Raw genomic sequence first — 24,579 nt, forward strand, 5'->3', positions numbered from 1 at the left:
TACAGTGTTTTATCCACGAGTTAAAAATAATTGCACATTTTGATATGTTTATCCAACTGGTTTTGCTTCTGTTCCTGCAGGACCGTAATAGTTCCATCAGCCACAGAACCTACAAAACAATCAATTTTAATAGCTTTTTTTTTTTTTCAAATGCTATCTATAACTCTGACTGTCTTTCCAATATCTGAAGAACAGTCTGTAATGCTGTAGTTAGCTTGAACAAATCCCAGCATTCAAAAACCACGGGGAAATTCAAATGTTTTGAGCAAGGAGAGGGTCTGAGCACATCCAGCTGGGAGGCTGGGGGGTCCTAGCAGAAGCTGTGGCTGAGCTGCCCAGTGGGAGGGTGACTCAGGGTGGTAAGAGAGAGTAAAACAAAAAGAAATGAATTGTTTTAGAGCCAGTAGAGCCGTACATGGAGATAGAAACTCTCATGTCATGCCTGTCTTTTTCTACGGATGTTGGAAAGACTGAAACCAATGAAAAAGAAAATAAACAGGGGCACACAATCACAGGCTAGCAATGCAATCAATCCCTTATGACTGTGTCCAGCCTGCACAAGACAGAAGAATCTGAAATGTGCTCTAATTTGAAAGAAAGGAAGAAAAAACAGCTTCTGTGTGTTCCTGTAGAATAAAAATTCTTGTGTATGACCAGGTATATGGATACTTACACATACACGCTGCTTTCTAGCACTGTCAAGCATTCCTCTGCCAGAGCCAGGCACCCTCCGCTGGTAAGAACCGTGCACAAAACTGGAGTTTTTGTTTTGTTTTGGTTTATTTGATTGCTTTTTGAAGACAAATGAAAAATTGTGTGACAAATCCTGACACATCTCTGACAAAAATCTTTGGAGAACGGGGGCAGCAATCAGCAATCTCATAATAGATGAGCCAAGCAATAAAGTAATGCAAACAAACAGCGCTGGACTAGATCCTAAAGAGAAACACCTGCCCACACACCATCATACAACCCGGAATATGCACTGTACTGCATACCGTGTGTGAAGCCATAGGAACAACCCGAGTCACACGGTGATTGGTACCATCCATCACAAGTTAGAAACTTGTCCTTTGTTTCCGAGTTGCACCTGAGGCCCCAAATCAAATGTGACAATTTTTATAATAGCCGCAGCTAAGGTGTTTTGCAGAAAAAAAACTATGTTTGTGGATGTTTGTCCACACAAATGGAGTGGTTATTTGATTGGGTTCCTCCAGTGTCCAAAGGAAGAACATTTTTCTTTGCTCATCAAAAAGCAGCAGTTTAATAAATAGCAGTTGGCTTGTACACAGTGTCTTATTATCATTTACCTCCCCATCTAATGCAATCTACACCTAAAGCCAGCAGAGAATGATGTTGCTTTATTTGATATCACACCTGACGCGCTCGAATCATGACCTCCGAGTCTGTTCTGTGGCACATGGAAACACCTTGCAGCAGCTCCGGAGTGAAAATACAGCTGTAGTAATTTGTTACCCAACAGCTGAGTATCTGGAATCATTATGCTACAGATCCCGTGCGCAGTTAGGAGCAGTAAATGCTCTGTTAGCAAGCACACACAAACATGTAGTTACCGGCTTCCAGGGACGCAATTAAAGAAGCGGGATAACGCCACGCAGTTCACCAGGGTATCTCCCTGGTGCTGGGTTAGTTTGTGCTCCTTCCTAAACCGCTGCAATTACACCCAGCTATTCTTATTGCTACCTTTATCAAGGTTTTATAGCCACAAACTATTAGCCATCCTCTCCAGGCTAAGCTCTGAATATGGACTCAAAGTCCACCAAAGACTATTTTTGGCCGAAAAAAGGCTGCAGGCTCTGCGAAGAGTGCTAATTAAACACATTCATTTGTAACCCTTAGTTTCCACGTTCTGCCCCAGCAGGTTTTTAGGGTGCTGACGCAGTAACACAATGGCTGGAAGTTATGAGCCTTGAATTCCCTTTCCCAACAGACTCCCCGCTTCCAAAGGAGCACAAACAGCAGCTCGCTGGCATGTGGCTTTCACACATACGTTGCATTACTTGAATGAATCTCTCTGTAAGCAGGACCGTACTATAAATGAGAAAACAAGGGTATGTTCATTCACTGGGGAGAGATGTTATTTAGATTATTGTCCTCTAGATAAACTGCATCAGCACAAAATGGGCAACTGTAATTTCATGTCTGAGATGCGTTTGGTTGGGATATATCGAACTATTTGTGGCTGCTGCATTGTTCCATGTTATTTCATTAATCACATAACAAGCCTTCCACTTCCCGACTGAACATACTAACTCCAATTACCTCTCAGCTACACAGATGTTTCCTCATTTAGATATTCAGTGCGTGCCCATGTGTCACCCCCACTTTCCCGAGCATTTCAGCTTGTATTACATCACTTCGACGTCCTTCCTGTGGGCGAGCCCTCTGGGTTAATATGTCCTTTTGGGTAACAAATTGATCGCTACAGAGATATGAGTGATAGATGGACGCAGCATCTACATTATCTGCGCTGGTAATACACATGCAAATGTGAAGGATGCATATAAGGCAGAAATGAAAGGAGCAGTTTGAGACAAGGAGGCTGATGTGAAGACACTATCAATTTCTCTAGCCCACACCATTCCCACTGATAAGTCAGTGCTTCGGCGATGAATCACCCTGCTTCTGATCTCAAATCGCCCAGAAGTTGGTGAGCCCACAGTTTGGTCTATAAAGGGGTAAATGTTTTAGTCAGGGAATCGAGGAGGGTTCCCCCGTTTGTAAATACTTGCTCTGTGCCCCCGTGTTTTTGTGCAAGACGAAGGCTGAAGCGTTCAGCTCCAGTTGCAAGCAGGTCTTCAAGCTGCGACAGCAGCGAGTGCTGCAAAATGCACGGGGAACTTCCTCGCTGAGGGATTATTCCCGGGGGCTTTAGATCATGCATTTCAGGCGTGCTACGGCACTCGGTGAATGCCTTTTATTCAAGCTAAGTGCAGAAAGGTGGGCTCTTAGCAAATTCCCGTACACGAAAGATTTACAGAGGGGCTCTCACGTCATTCCGAGCTCTTCGGAGATGAGGCAAAGGAAAAGACGGGAGAGAAAGGAGCGAAACGGGATTCAGAAAGGTGCCGGCAGCAGGTGCTGCCCCCTGCTCCCGGTACCCCCTCTCTGAGCGGCAAGGGCCCGGGGGTGCCGCCGAGAGGGCTCCGGGCCACGGCCGTCGGGGGGACCCGAGGGGGATCTGGAGCAGGAACCGGCGCCTTATGCACAACTCGGGGCTCCTGCCGAGCTCCGACCCGCTCTGCCCCTGGAAGGAGAAGGAGAAGGAGAGGGAGAGGGAGAAATAAAATGAATTAGGCGGGCCCAGCCCGCTGGAGGGGGAAACGCCGCCGGCGGGGGGCTCGGGGCCGTCGGGGGAGGGCGGCAGAAGTTGGCGGGGGGCTGCGAGGGGTCCGGGGGGAGCCGCAGCCCCCCGGGGGCGCCCGGTGCCCCGCCTCGGAGCCCGGGGGGAGGCCGGCGGAGCGGAGCGGGGCGGAGCGGGGCGGGAGCCCCCCCGGAGCCGCCCGCGGGGACCCTCCCTCCGCTGCCTCCCCGCCCCGTCAGAGCCGCCCGGGGAAGCGGCGGAGGAGCAGCCTCGCTCCCCGGAGCCCCCCGGAGCCGCGGCGATGCTGAGGGAGGAGGAGGAGGAGGAGGAAGGGCGCTGGTAGAGGGGCGGCGGCGGCGGGGCCGCGCTGCTGCCCCCGTCGGGGGGCACCGGGGGTCTTCGAGGAGCAGCGGGGGGAGACCGGGGGGCAACGGGAGGGCACCGAGGGGGGCACAGGCGACCCGCCGAGCCTCTCGGGGCGCCGAGCGGTGGGTTTTGGGGGCGGCCATGCGCTGAGCGCCCCCGCTGCCGTCCATGGGGCGGCGCTGAGTGTGGGGGGGGGGGCGGGGGGCTGCAGCATGAAGTCCCTGCTCTTCGGCCGCTTCCTCCTGCTGCTGCCCTGGGTGCTGGTGGTCATCATCGTGCTGGACATCGACAGCAGCCGCCCGCCGCTGCCCCCGCGGGCCGGAGCCGGGGCTGATGGCGGGGTGGGGGGGTCCGGTGTGGGTGTGCGCGGCCCCGAGGCGGCGCTGCCCACCATCTACGCCATCACGCCCACCTACAGCCGCCCGGTGCAGAAGGCCGAGCTGACCCGGCTGGCCAACACCCTCCGGCAGGTGTCGCGGCTCCACTGGATCCTGGTGGAGGACGCGGCGGCCCGCAGCGAGCTGGTGAGCCGCTTCGTGGCGGCGGCCGGGCTGCCTTGCACCCACCTGCACGTCCCCACGCCCCGGCGCTACAAGAGGCCGGGGCTGCCCCGGGCCACCGAGCAGCGCAACGCCGGCCTGGCCTGGCTGCGGCAGCGCCACCAGCACCTGCCCCCCCCGCAGCCCGGGGTGCTCTTCTTCGCCGACGACGACAACACCTACAGCCTGGAGCTCTTCCACGAGGTGCGTAGGGCTCCCCTCGGGCAGCGTCCCCCGCCCTAAAAATCTCCTCCCTCCTTCCCCCAGCCCTCTGCCCCAACCCCGACGCCCCGCGCCGCCGCGGTGTTTTGGGGCACCCCGCCAACTTGCGGAGGGGTTTTCTGCTCCTCCCGGCAAGTTTCGGGTCCTTCAGGCTGTGCTCTCGCTGCCCGGAGGCAAAAAACTGCTCCGGGGCCAGGCACCGAGCTGCCCCGTCCATCCTCCGGGGCCGTCCCCTGCCGCCCCGACTTCCCTGAGCCCCCCGACCCTAAAAGCAGCCCCTACGAGCAGCAGCAGGCTGTCCCCATAAGGACTAACCAGCCCTTCGGCAGGCTCTTTCATAAAGAGATGTGCTTTCAGCCCCCCGGTGAAGGGCTTTGCTCCTTCTCGGTGGGAAGTGGCGAGGATTTGGGGGAGGTGATCCGGCTTTCTGTCTCATTTCCCCTGGCAGGAAGGAGGGATGCTTAATAATAATTAATGGATGTAAAGCAGCAGCAGGATGAGCACTCGCATCTCCCGTGACATTTGGGGAGGGTAACCTTGGCAGGATGGCGTGGGAAGGGGACGGGACAGGAGGCTGGCAGGCAGGTGGGGAAGGTGAAGGGCTCGGGACGGATCCTGACCCCTGCCTCTCACCGGCAGGCGGTGCGGTGTAGAGCCCCGATCTGCACTTCACAGGCATCGTGCTCCCTCAGATGTTTTCCTCTTGGTAGGCTAAGAGGATCGTGGCGCACAGAAATGTGAAGCACGTGAAATTCCCCAGAGCGGGTTATTTTAGAAATGCTTATGTTGGCTTGTGTTTAGATTTGTAGTGCATCCGCTTCCACTGTCTGTGTGTCGACAGGTACGAGGTCCCGTTGAGCAGAGATGCCCTAGTTCCTTTCCCAGTTTGGCATTCGGCATCGAAACTGCTAATTGGGGGACCTCTGCCTGGGGGCTAAGCCCCTGCTGTGCTTGATTTCCTTAAGATCTCACGGCTGTGCTTGGGGTGTTATGAGGCGGAGTAATCCCGTATACTGATCTTCAGTGGGATGGGAGTGCCCGTCTCTGCTCGGAGATGTGAAACTAACCTCATTCTTTCTAAGGGACTCTGTGAATTGATTCAGAAAATGCACTTTCACACCACAAGTAGTGTGAGAGAAAATACCTGGAGGTGAATCTCTACTTTTTTTGGAGTGCAAGTGTTTAAGGCAAACTAAAGGAACAGCATGGCAGGCGTGTCACCTGAGTGGCCCACAGCTATTGGGGTCTGTGTCAGATTTATTCTTTTATTATTCCCTGTACTGTTGTTTTAATTGTTGTTATGAATCCTGCGAATGAATGAGCTCTCCTTGTGAGAGGTAGCAGCTGGAAAGCTCCAGTGCAGGAGCAGAGGAAGAGCTCCTGCTCCAGCTATCACTGTCTCCTGGCAGTGCCGACGGGCGGTGTGTAGGGCAGGTTTCTGGGATGCCACTGACAGTAACTCCAGGAATGAATGCCCTGTCGGCCTGGCCAAGGTAACCAAAGTCTTCTGGCAGCATTTGCTGGCTGGATGTGCCTTTCTGACAAGTGGGAGGTTACATTTGGAGGGAGCTAGTAGCCTTGTTTTCAGTCTAGGCACTGATTGAAATTTTATTTCTTGTCTTAAAAAAAAAAAAAAAAAAAAAAAAAAAAAAAGGAAGGATAAAAACAACTTCTCTGTGGTTACGGATTCTGGCTTGACAGCTCTGTAGTAAATCCTGCTCTCTCCTTCAGGGATTGATTGATTTATGGGGGTAAACTGTGCTTCTCTTCTCCAAGCACAAAAAGAGCAACTTCAGAACGTGTTGCATGCAGAAGGACTCCAGCAGTAACTCCGTCGTGGAAGTGGTGTAAAGAAGCCTGGGAGGGAGGTGTTTTCTATCTGCTCTTGGTTACCTTACCAGGTGGATTCTCCAGATGGGCAGTTGCCTAATCCCGAGGTCTGATTAACTATAGTCTGCTTACCTGGGAGAGCAGTGTAAACGTGGAGCAAGGAGAGAGGATCTCTGACTGTTGGTCCCACCTGTGTTGGCTGGGTGGCCTCCAGCCCCAGGCCAAGGGACGGGTGGGTTGGTGTCAGGTGTGTGTTTCACTCACAGGTCTCCTCGTTTATATATGTAGTCAGAAAGGGGCAGTGGATGTGCCAGCTGGCTGCTGGTCGGTGTCACCATCTGCAGTAAATCTGGTGCTTTTATAATGGTTTATTTTGTAGGACGTACAATGGCGTGTGTGTGTGTAGCTTAGTGTTTGACTGGCAAAAGTACTTCCTCGCTGTCAGGCTGGAGGGGGGCTGAACATGTTTAGTTGCAGCTGGTGTCTTTCCACTGCTACTGTATTCCCTGCTGGCTGAGCTTGGGCTAATCCTCATGAAAAGGCTTTGGGGAAAGGAGCAATTGGCTCAGGGATTGTAAAATTACTTGGAGAGCTAAGTGTGGCTACAGTTACGATCAAGAAATATTTCCAGGAGTGGAGGTGTGGCTTCTTTAAGTTATCCCCAGCTCTTTTCACCTGAGGGTGTAATGGTGCTCAGGTGAAAAATCTTTTACTTCAGTGCTGCTGGGTCTGGTGTATTGTTTTGTCATTTATTCTTTTGGGATCCAGGCCTCAAAACTGATTTATTTTTTTTCCTGGCTCAGATATGGTGTGTTTGCCTGGAGGTGTCCAACTGCATCTCTCCATCAGAAAAGCAGGCCACTTTCTGAAAATGTCTTTTATCAATTGAACCTCAGCCTGGGTTCTTAAAGCTTCTGAGGGGCCTGAAATCCCAAATTCAGTATCTGATAGGCTATACAGATGTTCCTACATGAGTCATCATAACTTCTATTTTTTACTGTAGGCTGTGCTTTTTGGAGTGACTCTGTTATGGTTTGTTGTCTTTGTGCTTCATCTTATTCCTGAATGCAAGTTATTGTAATATTGTGACTGATGCCTAGCAACTGCAGTTCTGTATTTTTAGACTTCCAGAAAGAAAATCTTAGATAAGGCTGGCATTCCACCTTCATAGAGGATTTTTTTTTAAACGAGATCAACCTGAGCACTGGAAACTGAAGGCAGACATTGCTGAAATTCCACTTCCCTTCCCTCTTCAAATCGTTCGTGTGTTTGTGGGTCTCAGTTGTTTTCTCTGCCCGCATTTTGAGTAGTTGGCCAAAGGCCACCACTTGCTTGGCCCACAGATGGTTGTACATGCAAGTGAGATGAAGTTGGAGATCCATTCTGCTGTTGATTGTGTGGACTCTCCCCTGAAACCTTTGGGGATGAGGGCCATGCTGCTTCAGGAGTACAAAGAGCAGGAACAAAGGTCTTTAATGTGCTAGAAGGTGAGCTTGCGCTATTCAGAAATGCATTGACTTTCAGAGGGTCCTAAGTTTTATCTGTCACCTTTGCTTGTATTTTGATCAGACACGTAACTGTGAAATTCAAGTGCTTATATCTAAAACCATTATCTCCCTCACTGCCACCCATAGCCCTTTGGTCACTGGTGTCTAAGATTTCATAGCAAGGTTTGCTGGGTGTCTAAAGTGTGCAAGCACACACCACTGTCTTGTCTGAGAGTGAGCTGAGGATTCACAGACTGAATCTCCTTAGAGGAATTTGCACTGTAAGGTGTGTTCTGAATGCAGACCTGCAGAACACAGTGCAAAGCATTAATCATGATTTCTAAGGGGAAAATAATCCTTTTATTTAGTGGCTTAGTTAGTCTGGTTGCTCACTGAGTTGGGGACCAGAATTCAAATTGCCACAGCTGTTGACTAAATGAGAATGCCCTGTCGGGCTAGAAGGGAAGGAGGTGGAGGAGAGAGATCTCCATCTCCTTTGCTTGAATCTGAGGTAGTCTTTATAGATAATTTGTGGAAGCACAAAAAAAAAGATATGAATCTGATTAGTGAAGAGGACAGTCATCTGGGTCACTCTTCAAAGGAATAATTTAAACAAAATCAAAACAAAAATTCTCTAGTATTTTGGAAGTATACTAATGCTTAGGTGGTGGCCTACATTGCCCAGGCAGGATCATCCTCAAATCAGCCAGATGGGAATGAAGATTCATGAAGAACAGAGGAAAAATAGTAAAGATCATGCCTTCAGTAATAGGCACTGATAATTTCCGTAGTGGCACTGTGGAGCAGAGGATGAGCTGTGAGAGTGATTCACACCGAAAACATTTTCTCATGCCCCTGCCCTTCCCTCTCCCAGAGGATTTGTACAAAGTAGCAGGTATCCTACGTGCTGGGTAGCAGTTTGTGGCTTAAAATACCCATGTTAGTAAAATCAGAACAGAAATACTTGCAGGCATTGTGTGTTGTGTAGGCATCGGATGGCCAGTGGATGTGTCTGTCAGCCATGCACAGTTCTCCTTCCTTTCCAGAGAGCCCTCTGTGATGGTGTGGGGCTTTCTGTGATGTGTGATGAGGGCAGGACAGCCTCCATCCTGTTATGGGACTGAACGCAGCATGGTGTTTCCATGCTGATGCTGTTCTCATCGCTGTGCTATGCACCCCTTGCAAGGAACTCATGAACTCACCTACCTGTTACACACTGACTTGTAAAATGCATGTGTGATGCAGGTGTTGGCCCTTATAAAAGTTAATTTTATACATGTTTCAGGGTATTGTGTTCTTTGTCAAGGGCTTGAATTGGTTTGGGTTTGTTTACATGTAGGAGGTGGCAGTTTTAATTTGCTACTTTATCCATGGACTTAAATTAGCACCAAAAGCAGACCAACCCATTCACATTCCAGGGACTTCTGATCTGATGCAGTGATCAGAGAAACCTAACGGGAGCTTTTCCCCCCATTTGAATATTTTCTGGATTAATTGAGAAGTGACATTGATATCTGCTTTGTCAAAAGAAAAAATCTCAGGAAAATATTATGAAAGTGAAGACAAAATTTCTGCATCTCTGACTGTTCATGACTGTTATTCTCTATTAGCATAAGAAGGGCAAAGGGTTTTAAGTATTTTCTTAAAAATCTTTTTTTTTTCCCAGTCATTCTTCCCATCCCCCCAAGAAGGCTTCATATTAGACAGGGTTTTTCTGGGAAAGAACAGTGGGAAATTGAACTCAGGCTTCAGTTTTCTCATGATCTCCTTTGTAACATAGTTTGAAAGCAACTCAGAGCAGACACAGGAGAAGAATTGAGTATTTACTCAATTTACTCCAAATTTAACAAGGGAAGGGTTAGTGTTCTTTTGAAAGCTTAATAAAGTATATTCAAGTTATGACAATTATGTAAAAGTAGACTTCCATGTATCTTTTAATGGATATATTTATGCAAATGATTTAAAAGTAGTGTAAATTAATCTGTTTCTCTCTAAAAACATGGAGATCTTTTGTCGGATCTCTTGGAGCTGGTTGGAAAATCAGATTTTTGCCATAGCATTAAAAATAACACTCAGTAGCCTAGACAGAATTAAATATTAGCTGGCTGTCATTAGTTATTTCCTTCGTAATAAAAAAGATCTAAATATGAGTTAGCAGCACACTAAATATCTTCCTGGTATATAAATGGTTTAAGAATACGTGACAGATTTTAAATGCACACTGACAATTCCCCTTGCACGTAGATGTGTAATACCTATGCTAAAAAGGTTGGATGAGAAAAGGCTGGTAGAGAAACAATGAAATAGCTTTTTTGTCACTGTTTCCTCTCATTTTAAGCTATTTGAAGCAGATTTATCTAAGTGAAGGACTCTGGATTACATTCTGCTAAGCACTGTCTATTTCTGTATTTTGACAACAGTCTTTTCCTTTTTACCTGTGAAACTAATGCCATTACTATCAAATTAATTATGAATGGTTGGAGGCTCTTTCGGGGGGTGCCTTGCAAGATGCAGGAACGCAGCTGAATGGAATGACAGAAAGTAGGATAAGAAAAAGAATTAGTAAGTAGAAGAGCCAAAAGAAACATGAACAACAAATTTTTTGGAACTCTTCCCAAGTTGGCTCCTAACTGCTGTAGTTTAGTACTGTTTTTTCCCCTAGGGAAGCAGTACTGACATTTGTACCCATGGATTTAGAAGCATTAATCATTGTATCCAATACATAAAATGTTGCTTGAGAGAAGGGAAAATTAATCTGTCATCTTTCCTATGTGGTGTGGATTGGGTAAAAATCAGCAAAGGAAGCTTAAGGCAGATATTTGGAAAAAGTCTAACAGTAAGGATGATAAAGCACTGGATCAGATTAGCTGTGAGGGTTGTAGAGCTTCTGTTTTTTGTGGTCTTTAAGAAAAGATAAGACAAACATTAGAGGACCATAGAAAGGCTCTGGATAAGAGGGCTCTTAAAGATCGCCCAGTTCCAACCCTCTTGCCATGTGCAGGGATGCCACCCACTGGGTCAGGTTTCCATCCAACCTGGCCTTGAACACCTCCAGGGATGGGGCATCCACGGCTTCTCTGGGCAACCTGTGCCTCACCACCTCTGAGTGAAGAATTTCCTCCTAACATCCAATGTAAATTCCCCTCTTTTAGTTTAATACCATTCTGCCTTGTCCTGTCTTTATCTGTCTGAGCATAAAGTCAGTCTCCATCTTTTTATAAGTCCCTTTTAAGTATTGAAAAGTTGCAGTGAGGTCACCTCACTGCCTTCTCTTCTCTAGGCTGAACATCCCCAGCTCCCTGGGGATCTTTGATGATCTTTGTGGCCCTCCTCTGGACCCGTTCCAACAGCCCCAAATCCGTCTTGTGCTGGGGGCCCCAGCCCTGGATGCAGCACTCCAGGTGGGGCCTCATGAGGGCAGAGCAGAGGAGGACAATCCCCTCTCTGCCCTGCTGCCCACCCCTCTGCTGGTGCAGCCCAGGATGCAGTTGCCCTTCTGGGCTGCAGGCACACACTGCTGGCTCATGTCGAGCTTTTTGTCCACCAGAACCCCCAAGTCCTTCTCTGCAGGGCTGCTCTCAGTGAGTTCTTCTCCCATCCTGTCCTCATGTCTAGGATTGCCCTGGCCCAGGTGCAGCACCTTGCACTTGGGTTTGTTGTACCACATTTGGTTCACATGGGCCCAATGGCATCCCTTCCTTCCCTTGTATCAGCTGCACCACTCAGCTTGGTGTCATCTGCAAACTTGCTGAGGGTGCACTTGATCCTACTGTCTTTGTCACTGGTAAAGATATTAAAGAATACCAGTCCCAGGACAGACCTCTGAGGGACACCGGTCGTCACTGGCCTCCACCTGGATGTAGATCCTTCAGGTCTAGTTTAAATGCCATTTATCTAGCTGTAGGGCAGGGCAGGCTAGGTCAGTGACTGACACGTTCTTCAATTTGTAGACCCTTCCTACACGTTTTCTGGTGGAGACATAGACCCGTGTTTACTGACAACAGACTTGCTTCTTAAAGTTACTGTCACCAAAGCCTCACTCACAGTCCTTGAACCAGAAAACCACTGGCACAGATTTTCTGACACAGGACCTCCTCTGAAGTAAGGAGCTCCTCTTCATGTCTAAGGAAACGAACATGGCAATGTTGCTGCTGAGCTGTCCTAGCTTGTAGTGCAGTCAAGTAAGTTTTGTTGAAGTAGAAATTGACTTGATGTGACCTGAGAGTAACGCACAACACCTGGTTGAGAACTGATAAAGAACCTGGCTATGGTCATGCTTTAAAAGACTTGTACTGAAGGAGCTCTAGGCTCTGGATCACATTTTTGGTAGTAATAAGTTGGATTTTTGCATACAGATTTGTTCAAAACTCACTGGGATGGAGTTTCATCCAGGTGAGCCTGGATGATAATCTGTAGGCTGACCAGTACAGATCACAAACTACACAGGGGCTGAAGTGACAGAGAACAGAACAAAGCTTACTGCATGTGGCAGCCAGGTTTGTTTTTGCTGTCAACACTGAATCCAAATAGAAACACATCAACATCAGCCTGCAAAAACACAGGAATTGTTGTTCCTGCCTTGAAGCCTTTTCACTGTAGGAAGTATATTTCCTTCTCTTTGTCATTTACCTTCATTCCCCTAGGGCTTTTTTATTTTCTTCCTGGCTTGGCATCTTACCTATCCATCAGCACATCCCATTAAGTAGCTTTTCTTGATTGACTGCGGTGCTATTTTTGGCAATGCTTTTAACGCTATCTCTTTTATTGCTCAGCTACGTTTTGTGCATTTTCACTTGTTTTTCTTTAGTGGTTCCTATATTAGTACTATGTCTACTGCTGTATTCCCATCACCTCATTGGGATTTCTTTTGTCAGTTGTTACTGCTCTGTCCTGTCATTTCCTTGCCCACTCCTTCCTAGTTCTCAATTGCTTCATTTTTGCTTGTTCTGCCATCTTGCAATGTCCTCCACATCTTTCCCCATCCAGTACATCACTCTCCTCCTGTGTCCTGACCACCTTCAGATAATCAAAAAGTAAAGAGAGGAAAACAAAACATTTCCAGAGGGAGATTCATCCTATCTTAAGATTGCTGTCTAGGCTGGGCAGGATGAATCACATTGGCAGGTTCATCTCTGCTCATTAACTATCAAAGTTTAACTAGGATTGACTAGATGCCTACCCTTCAGAGAGTTATGTGTAAGAAAGACGAATCTTATTCGTGTAAACTAATAGGACTTAAAAGTGGTGAACATTAAGATAGCATGTGCTGCCACACATTAAAGTGACAGCTAGAAGAGTAATTTAGGAAGCTGTTTGTAATTTATAGGATTTTGGCGGTAGTTTAACTCACAGTAGCAAAGCTATTTAGAATTAACATGTTTTTCAATCACCTTTTTGTGTCCTAATGATTAGTAGTGTCAAATCTCAGTTGCAAGCTGACCTTTTAATCCAAATACGGCTTTCTTCCCATCGTACATAAATACAGCCATGACACGTGAGTACATTAAATGCAATAATGCAATTCTCAGAAGATTAAAAGAAATATTCCTACTTCCATCTGCCTAGCAAATCCTGAGGCTGTAAGGTATTTCAGAATTAGCATAAATACCGGTCTAGATGTGCTCTTTCAGTTTGTACTTAAAGGGATTGCTGTATTCTTGACACCTACTTATTTCGTTCTCCACAAATGTAACCTGTGAGAACAAAGAAAGTAACACGAGTGCAAAATGAAGAGCTCTGTAAATGTGTGCCTATTTTCCCCTGAGGTATGGTGGCATTACAAACTTAACTCACAGACATGGAGATGAGCACAAGACTGTAATAATTAAACCTTCCTGGGACGTTTCATGCTACTTTCTGGAGGTCAGTGGGATGCTCTTGAGTAGCAAGGTTTCCCTACAGACTGTAAGCCGAAGTACTGATGAAAATTTGTCTAGCTGTGTTAGCATAAATGCTGCAGCTAGTATTTGCCTTGCCTAGAAGCTCTGTGTGGTTGGGCTCACTTTGCAACATAGCTGCCCAAAGGCTTCCTGTGGGAGAAGGCAGGGCTGTGGTGCAGCTGGGATCCTGCCCATACCTTGTGGCAGCTTGTGATCACCATGCAGAGCAGCATGGGTGCAGGCTGGCAGCTAGCACACAGCTGTCAAAGTGCTGTAAATCCAGACGCCGAGAAGTTGCTCCTGCAGCCATGCACTCCAGAAGGTATTAGTGCCAACAGAAAGTGGGCAGAGGACGCATGTCCTAACACCGGTGTGTGGGTGCGCGGCTTGATCGTGCCCCTGGAAACCTAAGGCACACTTGGCTGCGTAGACAGGCCCGAAAGGATCATGCCCTGTGTCCATATCCCATGTGCTTAGATGTTAATGCCAATAAGCTGTTAGAAAAACTTGCCAATGGGATGTATCATTAAAACCAGAGCTAGAAGAGCTTCATGAGAAGGTTTATCTGATTTCCATATCTGAATAGTTACTTGCTAATTCTGTTTTTTTCTGAATGGAGGAGTGGGAGAGAAAAGAAAAATACTGTTAAGCAGGCAGAACGGTTAAAGGCAAACACCTTTGACAGTAGCCTGTAGAGACATTCATTGCAGTCTCTTACCAACACTGAAATAGTCAATAGTTTTGATATTAAATGTGCACAAACAAGTGGAAGGAGAAGGAGGTGTACACCTCTCCTTTGTGTGCACATACATATCTGGATTTTTAAATATGTATTTTGTGCATTTCCTGTATTCTCTTAAGAAAACCTGCTAATGCGTCTAGCTTAGAAATGCCAACAAGAGTGAAGTGTTCTCTTTGTTTTTTCTAGTGGATCTCTTGGGAGTGTAGATGATACATATGATAAATCTTTCACCTTGACGGAAAGAGGGAAGTGTTTAATATTTAACCAAGGTTGTCTTTTACTTGAACATCTATCGATAGGGGAGTGCAGTTACAAATAAGTAAAATTTCATTTGCTTTTCTTGCTAAGATGAGTGCTTGGAAGGAGAAAGGGATAACCTTTCCCTAAGGAATAGGCCTCAACTGCACTAGAAGATGAGATTGTTTTAAAAATTGATCGAATTAAACCACTGGAATTAAACCACACTGGAATAGTTTCCTGCTTGCTTAAGTAAGACCATATTTGGCATGGTAGTTAAACCAGTGGCTTTTGAACTAGCATGTTAAAATGGTGTGAGTTGTGTCCCTGCTGTCAGTTCTGTGCTTGGCTTCTCAAGTCCTCAGGCAGACATTTTCCTGTGGGGAGCAGGGCCTGGGGCTCGTCTCCTGTGTTCTGTAGGTAGTGGTCTTCTAGCCTGTGAACAGAAGAATCCCAGTACAACATGCCTGTGGCTAAAGGAAGAGTGATCTTCCAGTACCTATAGTTTATTCTAGGATAGATGAAGACTGCATTTCCAGAATTACATTTGGTTACACTGGGGAAAAAACTCCCATTACTGACAACAAACTCGCAGCAGCACACTGCCCAACCTGCCTTCTGTCCTTCTCAGAAACATAACGGCTCTTTCTGAGAGGAAATGTAAATGTTAAAAGGGATAACCCCAACATTTATTTATTTGTGAGCCTTTAGTTGATCTAATCTGCATCTTTTGTCCAAACTTGGTATGTTGCAGGTAGGGGAAGGGTTGTGTGTCGCAGTATCTTGTACTCCGTGTATTTGTTAACAGTCTCTAATTATACATGTCTTAATGAAATGCGTATTTGTTAATCATTCCTATAAACTCTCTCACTGGGATCTCTCTCACAGTTGATAAGAGGTCTATAGAAATACACCTACTGATAGTATGCTGTAGTTTTTTGCCTGCAACAAAGATCTAATGCACCGTGAAAAACCCAAACAAACAAGTAAGCAAGTGATGTTTTTTTCAAGCAAGTAATGTTATTTTTTTTCATGGCTTTTAACATTTTTATTTTAAAAATAACCTGATTTAGATATTTCCAGTAGAAAGGAGGTGCCTACTAGCTAGGGAGCTGGAGATTTCACAGAAAATGAGTGGGCCTATGCAGCTTCCAAATGTTTACTCTGTTGGGCTGACACCTGTAAGCTAGAATTCCTCGTAAGTACCTAGTATTGATGATTAATGTGTAGGCTTTCCACCAACGCTTACAGAAAAGCTTACTAGGAAAAAAGCATGCCCAAAGTCACGCTGTGCCCGCCTCTTGCAGATGCGTACGACCCGCAAAGTGTCGGTGTGGCCCGTGGGACTCGTGGGAGGACGGCGGTACGAGCGCCCCGTGGTGGAAAACGGCAAAGTCGTCGGCTGGTATACGGGCTGGAGGGCTGACAGGCCGTTTGCTATTGACATGGCAGGTGAGCACCAAGCTTCATGGCACATGAATGTGTTTCTTGTAACACCCAGACCTACGTTTTCTGTGAGTGGGACAGAAACAGATGTCTCGAGGTAAGCAGCTGTTAAAACTTCTGAAGTGTAGCTGCTGTACGTAGCCCTTTAGCATTAAATATCCTGGAAGTCTTAGCTTGCACATCTCGTTTAATTAAGTTGCTTCTTAGTGATAGCTGAACTTACTTCTCACTTGCTTTTAATTTTATGTGGCAGCTTGGCAGTTACGTTGTATAAATTGTCTGAAACAATTACAAGTACAATTTACGAGTTAATTGTAAATTAAGCTGTTAATTTTTTAAAAAATTAACGAGTTAATTTTTGCAAGGAACGCCTCCCTTTCCTTGTGTCATCAATCTACTGCAGCCAGTATAAATGGAGACCCTTCTTAGACCCCATATTGTAAAATGCTACTTTATCATGAAATAATTCATTTTTTATTGGCTATTTGGAATGATGGTGATGACTGTAGATGGATATAGTATGAAATGGTGTGCTGAGGGGGGGGAAAAAATCACTGTCAGCTATAGCCTAATAGATGAAGGCAGAAAAGCTTCAAAATTGATCTACTCAATCTTCTGCTATGAAGTTAGCACACCACAGAGCTCTGTCTTGCTGTCAGTCCATGCTTAGACACTCTTTTTATATACTCACAACTGCCACATGAATCACCACGGTGCCGAATTCTGGTTGCTGATGTAGCAGCAGCTGGTTTCCCAGAATGATACGGTATTTGCACTTAAGCATATTCTGTACTCAAGGGAGCAGAGGGAGGGGGAAAAGTAGGGATACAAGGGCAAGAATGGGATAGAAATAGCCAGCAATTTTCTTAAAACCTTTATGCTTCAGGAATGGGAAAGGGACATTGCTTTCTCCTCTCAACAGAATGTTTTTATATGGATTGAAGTGTTTGATGACAAATACGTGCAGTATTTATAGTACAGTTGGTTAAAAATAGCACTAGGAGAACTAAGTAGTAGCAGAAGTATCAACAGGTGAATTTTTCCGCACTGTAGAAACCTTACAGGTTACTAGTATCACCTAGCATGAAAAATTTTGAAGCCCCTAGGTAGAGGCATTCCTCAGGGGGATACCTAGGTATGTCAATCCCAAAATGCCAGCAGCCTGGCTGCAGCTCCATGCTTTAAGAACAGTCTCTGCCTGTGGATATGTACAGATACTATGTAGTAGAACTGGTTGCTCTTGGGCATTGTAAGGATGATAGCATGGTTCATAATTCGTTAGCAGCAGGCAAAAAGCCATTACATGACATTAGCCAAGGGACTCTAACCCTGATACGAAGAGATACATGGAAAGTTCATGTCATCTTTGCTTACAGTTTGCAGTGGCTGGCTGAAACACTGGCATGAGGGAAAAGCAGCTCCATTAGGAGCATGACCTGCTCTGACATGACTACAGAAGTCATGGAAGAGGGAGTTACGGAAACAGATACAAGGGCTGAGAGTATAGGAAATTATTGCAGAATCACCAAAAAGGAGGTACTACTTTGTGAAAGTACTTGTATTTTTCTTCAAAAAAGAAAAATCAGGAAAAAAAAGTTTTTAATACCATTATTTCAGTAAAGAGGAAAATGGGTGTTATGTAGTTGGGTAAATATGTATTTTGAGTTTGCATCTTCATTCCCCTGAGGAACACAGCAGAAGGGCACAATCAGAACAGAAGCTGTGAATTCAGAATGAAAAAGGTGTCTGAAGAGGTGTAGTGTACAGGATGTGCGTGAGCACTGTTTTCCAGCCTTGTCACCCCTACCACACCTCTATACCTTCAGGGACTTAGAGGACTTGCTAGTAAACTGAAGTGCATGCTTGTTGCATCACTGGAATTCCTCCTCCTACTGGCACCAACTATGTAAGCAACTAAGGTTATTTCATATATTGCACCTAGGGAAGATCAGGAATAAAAAATAAATAGTGTGTAAGTTAAGCTGTCCAGCTGTCTATAGCTGTTTCTAATTAATGTTCTGGTTCCCAGGGTAATGCTAAGGGGCCTCTGTTCTTTTGCAGAACCGTATTTTCTTAGCGATTTTCACAAGGATTTGATCAGGAGGCTTGGTATGAAAAGGATGGCTGTTCAAAAGGTCCCCGATTTAATTTGTGGCTGTTCAGCTGAAGTGCATCCTTGTGTTTAAGTACACAGACTTCTTATTCTCGACTTTAAGATACAGGGCCAAATTCAAATCTACCACAAGTGGAGACAGGTACTGCTGATTTCATCGGGATCAGCTGAAGACCCTAGCTGGCCAACTTCTAGTTTCTTCTTTGAAACGTCCTCACATGTGGCAGTCACATTTTATCTGTTCAGTGAACATTGATTTCTTTCGAGAATTTTGTGGTTGACACTGTTATTCCCCGGTGCTAAATTGCATTCAGAAAGCAGAGGAGCTGTTTCCTGTGTTCCTTATTGTCTGGCAACCAACAGAGCATACAAATTAGTTCTGGTGTTTTTAAAGTACTGCCTCAGTTTTAACAGTAGGTGTTTTCTAGAGGTTGACAGACTTCCTTATCATAAGGGAAGAAAAGGGAAGGAGAATTGGGTGTTGTAAGCAAAATGTGACAGTGAGTCCGAGCTAGCAGGAAGAAGGGGTAAGAAATGACTGCAAACACATGGGAGAGCATTTGGCTGTTAGAGAAAAGGGATGTGAGAAAAGAATATGAGTTCGAGGAAAATAAGCAGGAAAAGCACAGGTTACCTGGAAGATAGATAAGTGTGCATTCAGAAAAAGGCTGGGGCAGGGGAAGAGTATATGTCTTTTTTTTCCCCTTTTTGCTCTGTCCAGCAGAAGCAGGGGAGAGCGGGGCTGAGGAGGGAAAAGAAAGGAGCTGCTCTTTGCTCTCTTGCTTCCTGAGAGCCCCTGGACTCATCCGCAGGGCTCAGTGATACAATAAGCACCCCTCTTTTTCCACAGTTAGAAGTGGTCTTCTTGCTAAAGCCTGTGTGCCAGGGCCGTATTTCCATGTTTGCAGAACTGGCTTTGGAACAGATTTAAGTGGGGAAAGCAGTGTGGCAGAACAAGCCAAAATTAATTTTCAACTTCTAAGGTAAATTTTACCTATTTGGTTTCATGAGAATGGTAAAAGGTATTTACCATTGGCTGAAATTCAACCTGTGCTTATTACTTTAGAAACGTGCATTACCTAGAGCTGTTGAAGAGTTGGCTTTGTAGTTCTCAGTGAAAACGGTACTTTACTGGATTCTGCAATAAATATTGTTTGTACTTTTACCCAGACTATGATGATATTTTATTAAATGAAGCTAAGCAAAATTCTGTATCCACAACATGAAAGGTACAGAAGTTGGGCTCTTGTATTACACAAAGAATGAAATTAAGAAAATCTTCCTCCAGATACAGACAAACATTGCCCGGAGGGTAGGAAAGGAAACATACTGTCTTTTCAAACACACAGTCCTAAGGTTTTAAAAGTGTTATTAAAATCTAGGTTAAACACAAACTGAGGAAAACTAGGTTAAAAAAAAAAGTTATACCATCATGTTAGGAACTAGAAGTATGGAAATGCGTTGTCACTCAAGGCAGGTTTCATCTTAATCTAAGCAAAATTTACTGCAAGACAGACACCTTTTTCATTAGTATTTCTGTCACAGGCTGAACAGGATTTGACTGTGAAAGCTGCGAAGCATCTTTGCTCCTGGTGACTCTAGCTGAGGCACTCTTTTTGTAATAGGTTGGCAGAAAAATGATGTGACAGAGCCATCTCACTCCCTTTTTCAGGGGAGTCCCGTAGTGAAGGAGGTGACACTCCAGTAGTTGGTTGCCTTGATGCAAAACTGCCTGAGAAGGCCTCGAACACCGTTCCTTATTTCACCAACTTGCCTCCTGTCATGGCTTTTATCCCTGAAGGACGCACTCCCATTGAGTATGGCATTGTTTTTTTTACATCTTTTTAGGCAGTTTGGTCTGAATGGATGGGAAAATAATAACTTGAAGCAATAGCTGCTTTTGGTTTGGTTAGAACACTATTCCTGTGTACTGCCAGATAATTTCTGTTAAACATTTGGTCTACCTGTGCTTGTCCTAACATCAGGCTGCACAAATACTTAGGCTGTCTACAAGGACATACTGGAATTTCTCTGGACCTAGAGAGCCTGATGCAAATAACAACCCCAGTACGTCATATCTATCGTTTTAGATATCGTTGATATCTAAAAGAACGCGGGCTGCAACAAGAACACTTTGAGGCTTTGGGGGAATTTAAAAAATCCCTCTCTGTGCCTTCCCTGAAAAAAACAAATCACCACAAACTATTTTCAGGTAACAGAATCACAGAATTTCTAGGTTGGAAGAGACCTCAAGATCATCGAGTCCAACCTCTGACCTAACACTAACAGTCCCCACTAAACCATATCCCTAAGCTCTACATCTAAACGTCTTTTATAGACTTCCAGGGATGGTGACTCCACCACTTCCCTGGGCAGCCTGTTCCAATGCCTCACAACCCTTTCGGTAAAGGAGTTAACCGTAGAAGTTATCCATAGCCACCTGGGCAGCTGAAGCGAGTGCACTGTGTTGTTTATTATAGACCTGATTCTAAATCTTCTGTAAGTGACACTGTTATCGATTTACTTACAGCTTGTTTCCAGTGCAGGCGTTTTTCACCACCCATGAGAACAAGTTAGATCATGAATCTTGCAATGTCAAGCCTGGTCAAGGAAAACAGATGCATGCTTCACATTAGCATTGCAGCAGCTGCTTTGGGCATACAGATTAATCTATACCTGAGATTCACTGGGCAGGCAGATTTTGAGTCATTCGTTGTGCTCTGAGTCCCTCTGGTAGGGCCTGAGCAACCACCTGCTTCCTGGATGCTGTGGCGATGAGATCTTTAATACATCTCATCCTTCTCACGGTTCTCCTGAGAAAAAAGCCAGTCTATTAAAGACACTGCAAAGCATGGCACATTGCATAGAGCCGCTGCTGCAAGACGAAGTACAAACAAAAAAGAAAATATTGAGTGGCTACAGCAGACAATCTCAGAGCCCCCCCCCCCCCCCAACAAGTATGTAACAACTATTTTACAGGTTGCCCAGTTCATAATGGAGACCCTCTTTCAGGTGAATGAATTGTTAGTATGTTTCTCTGTCCTGAACTACAAACAATATATATTTTAAAAAACTGAACCCAAATTTTCCATCACAGGGAGAAGGAGGAAGCAGATCCCAGGTCAGGACGTGTTTAACACATCAAAGTTGGTACTACCTCAAACTGTGTGGAAACTAGTGTATCTGTGTCAATACCAGCACCGAGCTAAATGGGCTAAAATGCTAAACATTTATCCCATTATCACTCTGGAAGTGATAAAGATGCTCAGTTTCTAGCTTGCCTTCAGCTAGTATCCTGTCTAGAGCCTTCAGGAGGCAGAGGCATTTATTGTGGCAACTCAGTCCTCAAAGGCTGTCTAACTGGGTGAAGAAAAATGTTTATCACCGAACAGGAACTGTTGATCCAAGACAAGCCAAGGTGTGAATTAACAGATCGGTTCCACAGAAAGAAGCACAGATGCAGGTTTTGCCACATCTTCCAGAGGTCTCATCCTCCAAAAACTCATTCGTATCCAGGTGGAGATTCAGCCTGTTAGATTTTTGTCACAGCCTTGCACTTAACAAACAAAATGCCCCTTTACACTTTGTCTATGAAATTGTCCTGTGGTATTTCAAGTGATTAAGCTCAGTGTGACCTTGCAGGAATAATGAAGTAAGAATTGTCTGAGTGTGGTGCTGCTCAGTTACGCTACACTGGAGACATTAATTCCACGTAATTCCTTGGTGGGGAGAGAATTCAGACACAACGGTGGCTCTTCATCTACTGTCCTGGGATCGTGAGCTACCAAGGGGAGTAACTAGTGCCAGCGTGGCCAAAACCTCAGCCATCTATCTCTTCTTGATGCCAAAATGATCTGTGATAAAGCCAACCGAAAGCTGGCACTGGAAAATGTTTTCCAAGTCTGCTGGAAGTCTTATCTACAGAAATATGTCATGTGAAAGTAAAGCAGTTATACAGCAGGGCTGAAGAACTGCAGAGCTGGGAGATAAGTCTCCCTGAATTATTTTCAAGTTGCTGCTTACTCAGTCTCTTAAGATACCCAGAGAATGCGTGACCACTGCTCACGAAACCAAGCCTCAGGCCAGTCAGTGCACAGCAGTCTACATCCTTATTGTGTACAACAGTTTAATAATTTGACTTAATTTCATGTCTGAAAACACAGGGGATTTTTGACAGCACTCTAGGAGGGTGGTTTGCAGTAACACGGTACCGAGGCTACAGCATTGTTGAAGATATAAGCATAGGACAAATTCATCCTTAGACCTGACTCCATTTCTCAATGCAGGAACAGGTTTGAACCAAGAGACCCTAGAAGGAATTCTTGTATTGATGAGTATGGACTATGGGGAATCAGAGGCCAAGTTAGGTGAAACGTGCAAAGAAATGCTAGGAAATGTGTTTCTGTTCTACCGCGGATGCTTTCACCACTCTTTAAATCTAGGCCATGGTACTAATTTTGGTATTTACTTGGTTTTCTTCTTCACGGATGACGAGCTTCAATCTTCGAGCGTTTTAAAAGCAAACAGCAGCTCCTGCAGCTGAGCGGGGCTCCAGCAAAGACTGACTTACCTTGCAGAGCAAATTATGTGGTTTTGTGCCCAAACTGTCAACCACCATGAAGTCTGGTTACACCAAAGACTGTAATTGCTTGTTCTAATTTAGAAGAAAACCTAACCAAAAATACTGAACTGAACCAGGGCAATTCTTTACTTTTAAAGAAAAAAATCACTTTCTGGAGTCTTACTGTATTGTAAGGTAAACGTGGTTTCAACACACTTTCTTTGCATGTGATGTATTAACTGCTTCCTTTTATCTTCCTCTTTAAAAGACTCCCATAAAAGACCCAGGTAGTTTCAAGGAAAATACAGCAGCAAGACAGTTCCGGTAAAAAAGGAGACAGACTTATATTCCATTAGAGAAAATCATACTCCTTTTTAATGAGAAAAATCTTAACACTGTCTTTAGAACTTAACATGCTCACAGTTTTCCAAAGCAGATGTCAAAACTGTAGTAAAGGGACAGCAGCTTCTCTTACAAAGGGGCAGCTGGCACCACTCAGAACTGACTAAAAAGCATTTATTTGTGTGGTAGTCTTGGCTATTAGACATAAGGCATTGCAAACGTATTTTTTCTCCACAAGTGTATCAGAACAGTTTTGGGTCATACCTGAAGTACGCATACGACTGAACCTTACTGAATGAACACATACATTTCTGTAAGTAACAGCAAATGGGAAGACTAACCTTTCTGCTTCAGAAAGGGTGAGTTTGTTCAAACTCCTGATTTCTTGGTTTGTTATCTCCCTTTGGGGGGCCTACTGTATGTTATCAGGGGGAATGCATTGCCAACAGAGCTATGCCCACAGATAAAATCCTTTGCATAGTGCAATGCACAGATCAGCTACGGACTGTCGTGCAGGTGACTGCTTATAAACGACCTGTCTCATCAACAAGGTAAAAAAATCTCTGAAGACAACAGTCATCAGTTATGAAACTTTTTTTTTGACTCTCACCTTTAAACCTAGAAGTGTTTGTTCAGTGTCAATGTCATACATTTTATTTTAGTAAAAATTTAGTTTTATTTTCTGAACTAGGAGTAGAAAGGGAAAATAGTCCAACATCTTAGCAATAGCTGACTTCTCAGGCAAAAAACATTCTCTTCATTACAGGAAACTGATTAAACGTGTTGAAAATACAGTGCAATAAAAAAAAATGAGTGCATCTCCAGGGCAAAACAAAACAACGTAGGATGTACAGAACTACTAAATATTGTCTACCCATATAATCAAATTTACATGTTTTTAAAAGGAACATGGAGATTTCTAGGCTTAAGTGTAATCTGCACAAAATGTAAAACCTTAAGCATTTTCTTAACCATTTTTTTTTTTCTTCAAGGGTTCGCTGTGAGTCTTCAAGTGATTCTGTCGCATCCAAAAGCTGTATTCAAGCGTCGTGGTTCTCAGCCGGGAATGCAAGAATCGGATTTTCTGAAACAGATAACTACAGTGGAGGAACTGGAACCAAAAGCAAACAACTGCACAAAGGTACTAATTTCCTTCCTAAGGAGCTCTTGTGTTTTCTTTGGAGAAGGCTGTACTAACACAGATGCTGTTTTATAGGTCCTTGTATGGCACACACGAACAGAAAAAGTCAATCTAGCTAATGAGCCAAAATACCATCTGGACACAGTCAATATCGAGGTATGAACTGGAGACAAAGTTGTACAGGAGGTGCAGTACAACGGGCGTGTCAGAAGGTGTTCGCAATCAGCCAGTTACAACAGTCTACATGTGTGAGATCTCTAAACAGTCACCTGATGGACTTCTGTGGAAACAAAAAGAAAGTTGTCAGATACTCTAATAAGCAAATCAAATGGGTGTGCTTCGTTCTAAC

General features: G+C 45.0%; 2 protein-coding genes across 5 annotated transcripts in view; one reads left to right on the forward strand and one right to left on the reverse strand.

Annotated features, from left to right (window-relative positions):
- Positions 1-3,903: 3,903 nt before the first annotated feature.
- On the forward strand, positions 3,904-24,392 carry B3GAT2 (beta-1,3-glucuronyltransferase 2; the record flags this gene model as incomplete). The annotated part of the gene is made up of 4 exons (XM_084283838.1): positions 3,904-4,434; positions 15,935-16,079; positions 24,082-24,230; positions 24,306-24,392. The coding sequence occupies 4 exons, from the start codon at positions 3,904-3,906 to the stop codon at positions 24,390-24,392; spliced, it is 912 nt and encodes a 303-aa protein (XP_084139964.1).
- The window catches only part of SMAP1 (small ArfGAP 1), an 85,424-nt gene continuing 84,131 nt past the window's right edge, over positions 23,287-24,579 (reverse strand). For all 4 annotated transcript variants that reach the window (XM_084283837.1, XM_084283836.1, XM_084283835.1 and 1 more), the window contains one exon: positions 23,287-24,510. The gene's annotated coding sequence lies outside the window, so the exon portion shown is untranslated. The remainder of the gene's footprint in view (positions 24,511-24,579) is intronic.

The sequence above is a fragment of the Netta rufina genome (assembly GCF_964035555.1).
Source record: "Netta rufina genome assembly, chromosome: 3".
Taxonomy (NCBI): domain Eukaryota; kingdom Metazoa; phylum Chordata; class Aves; order Anseriformes; family Anatidae; genus Netta; species Netta rufina.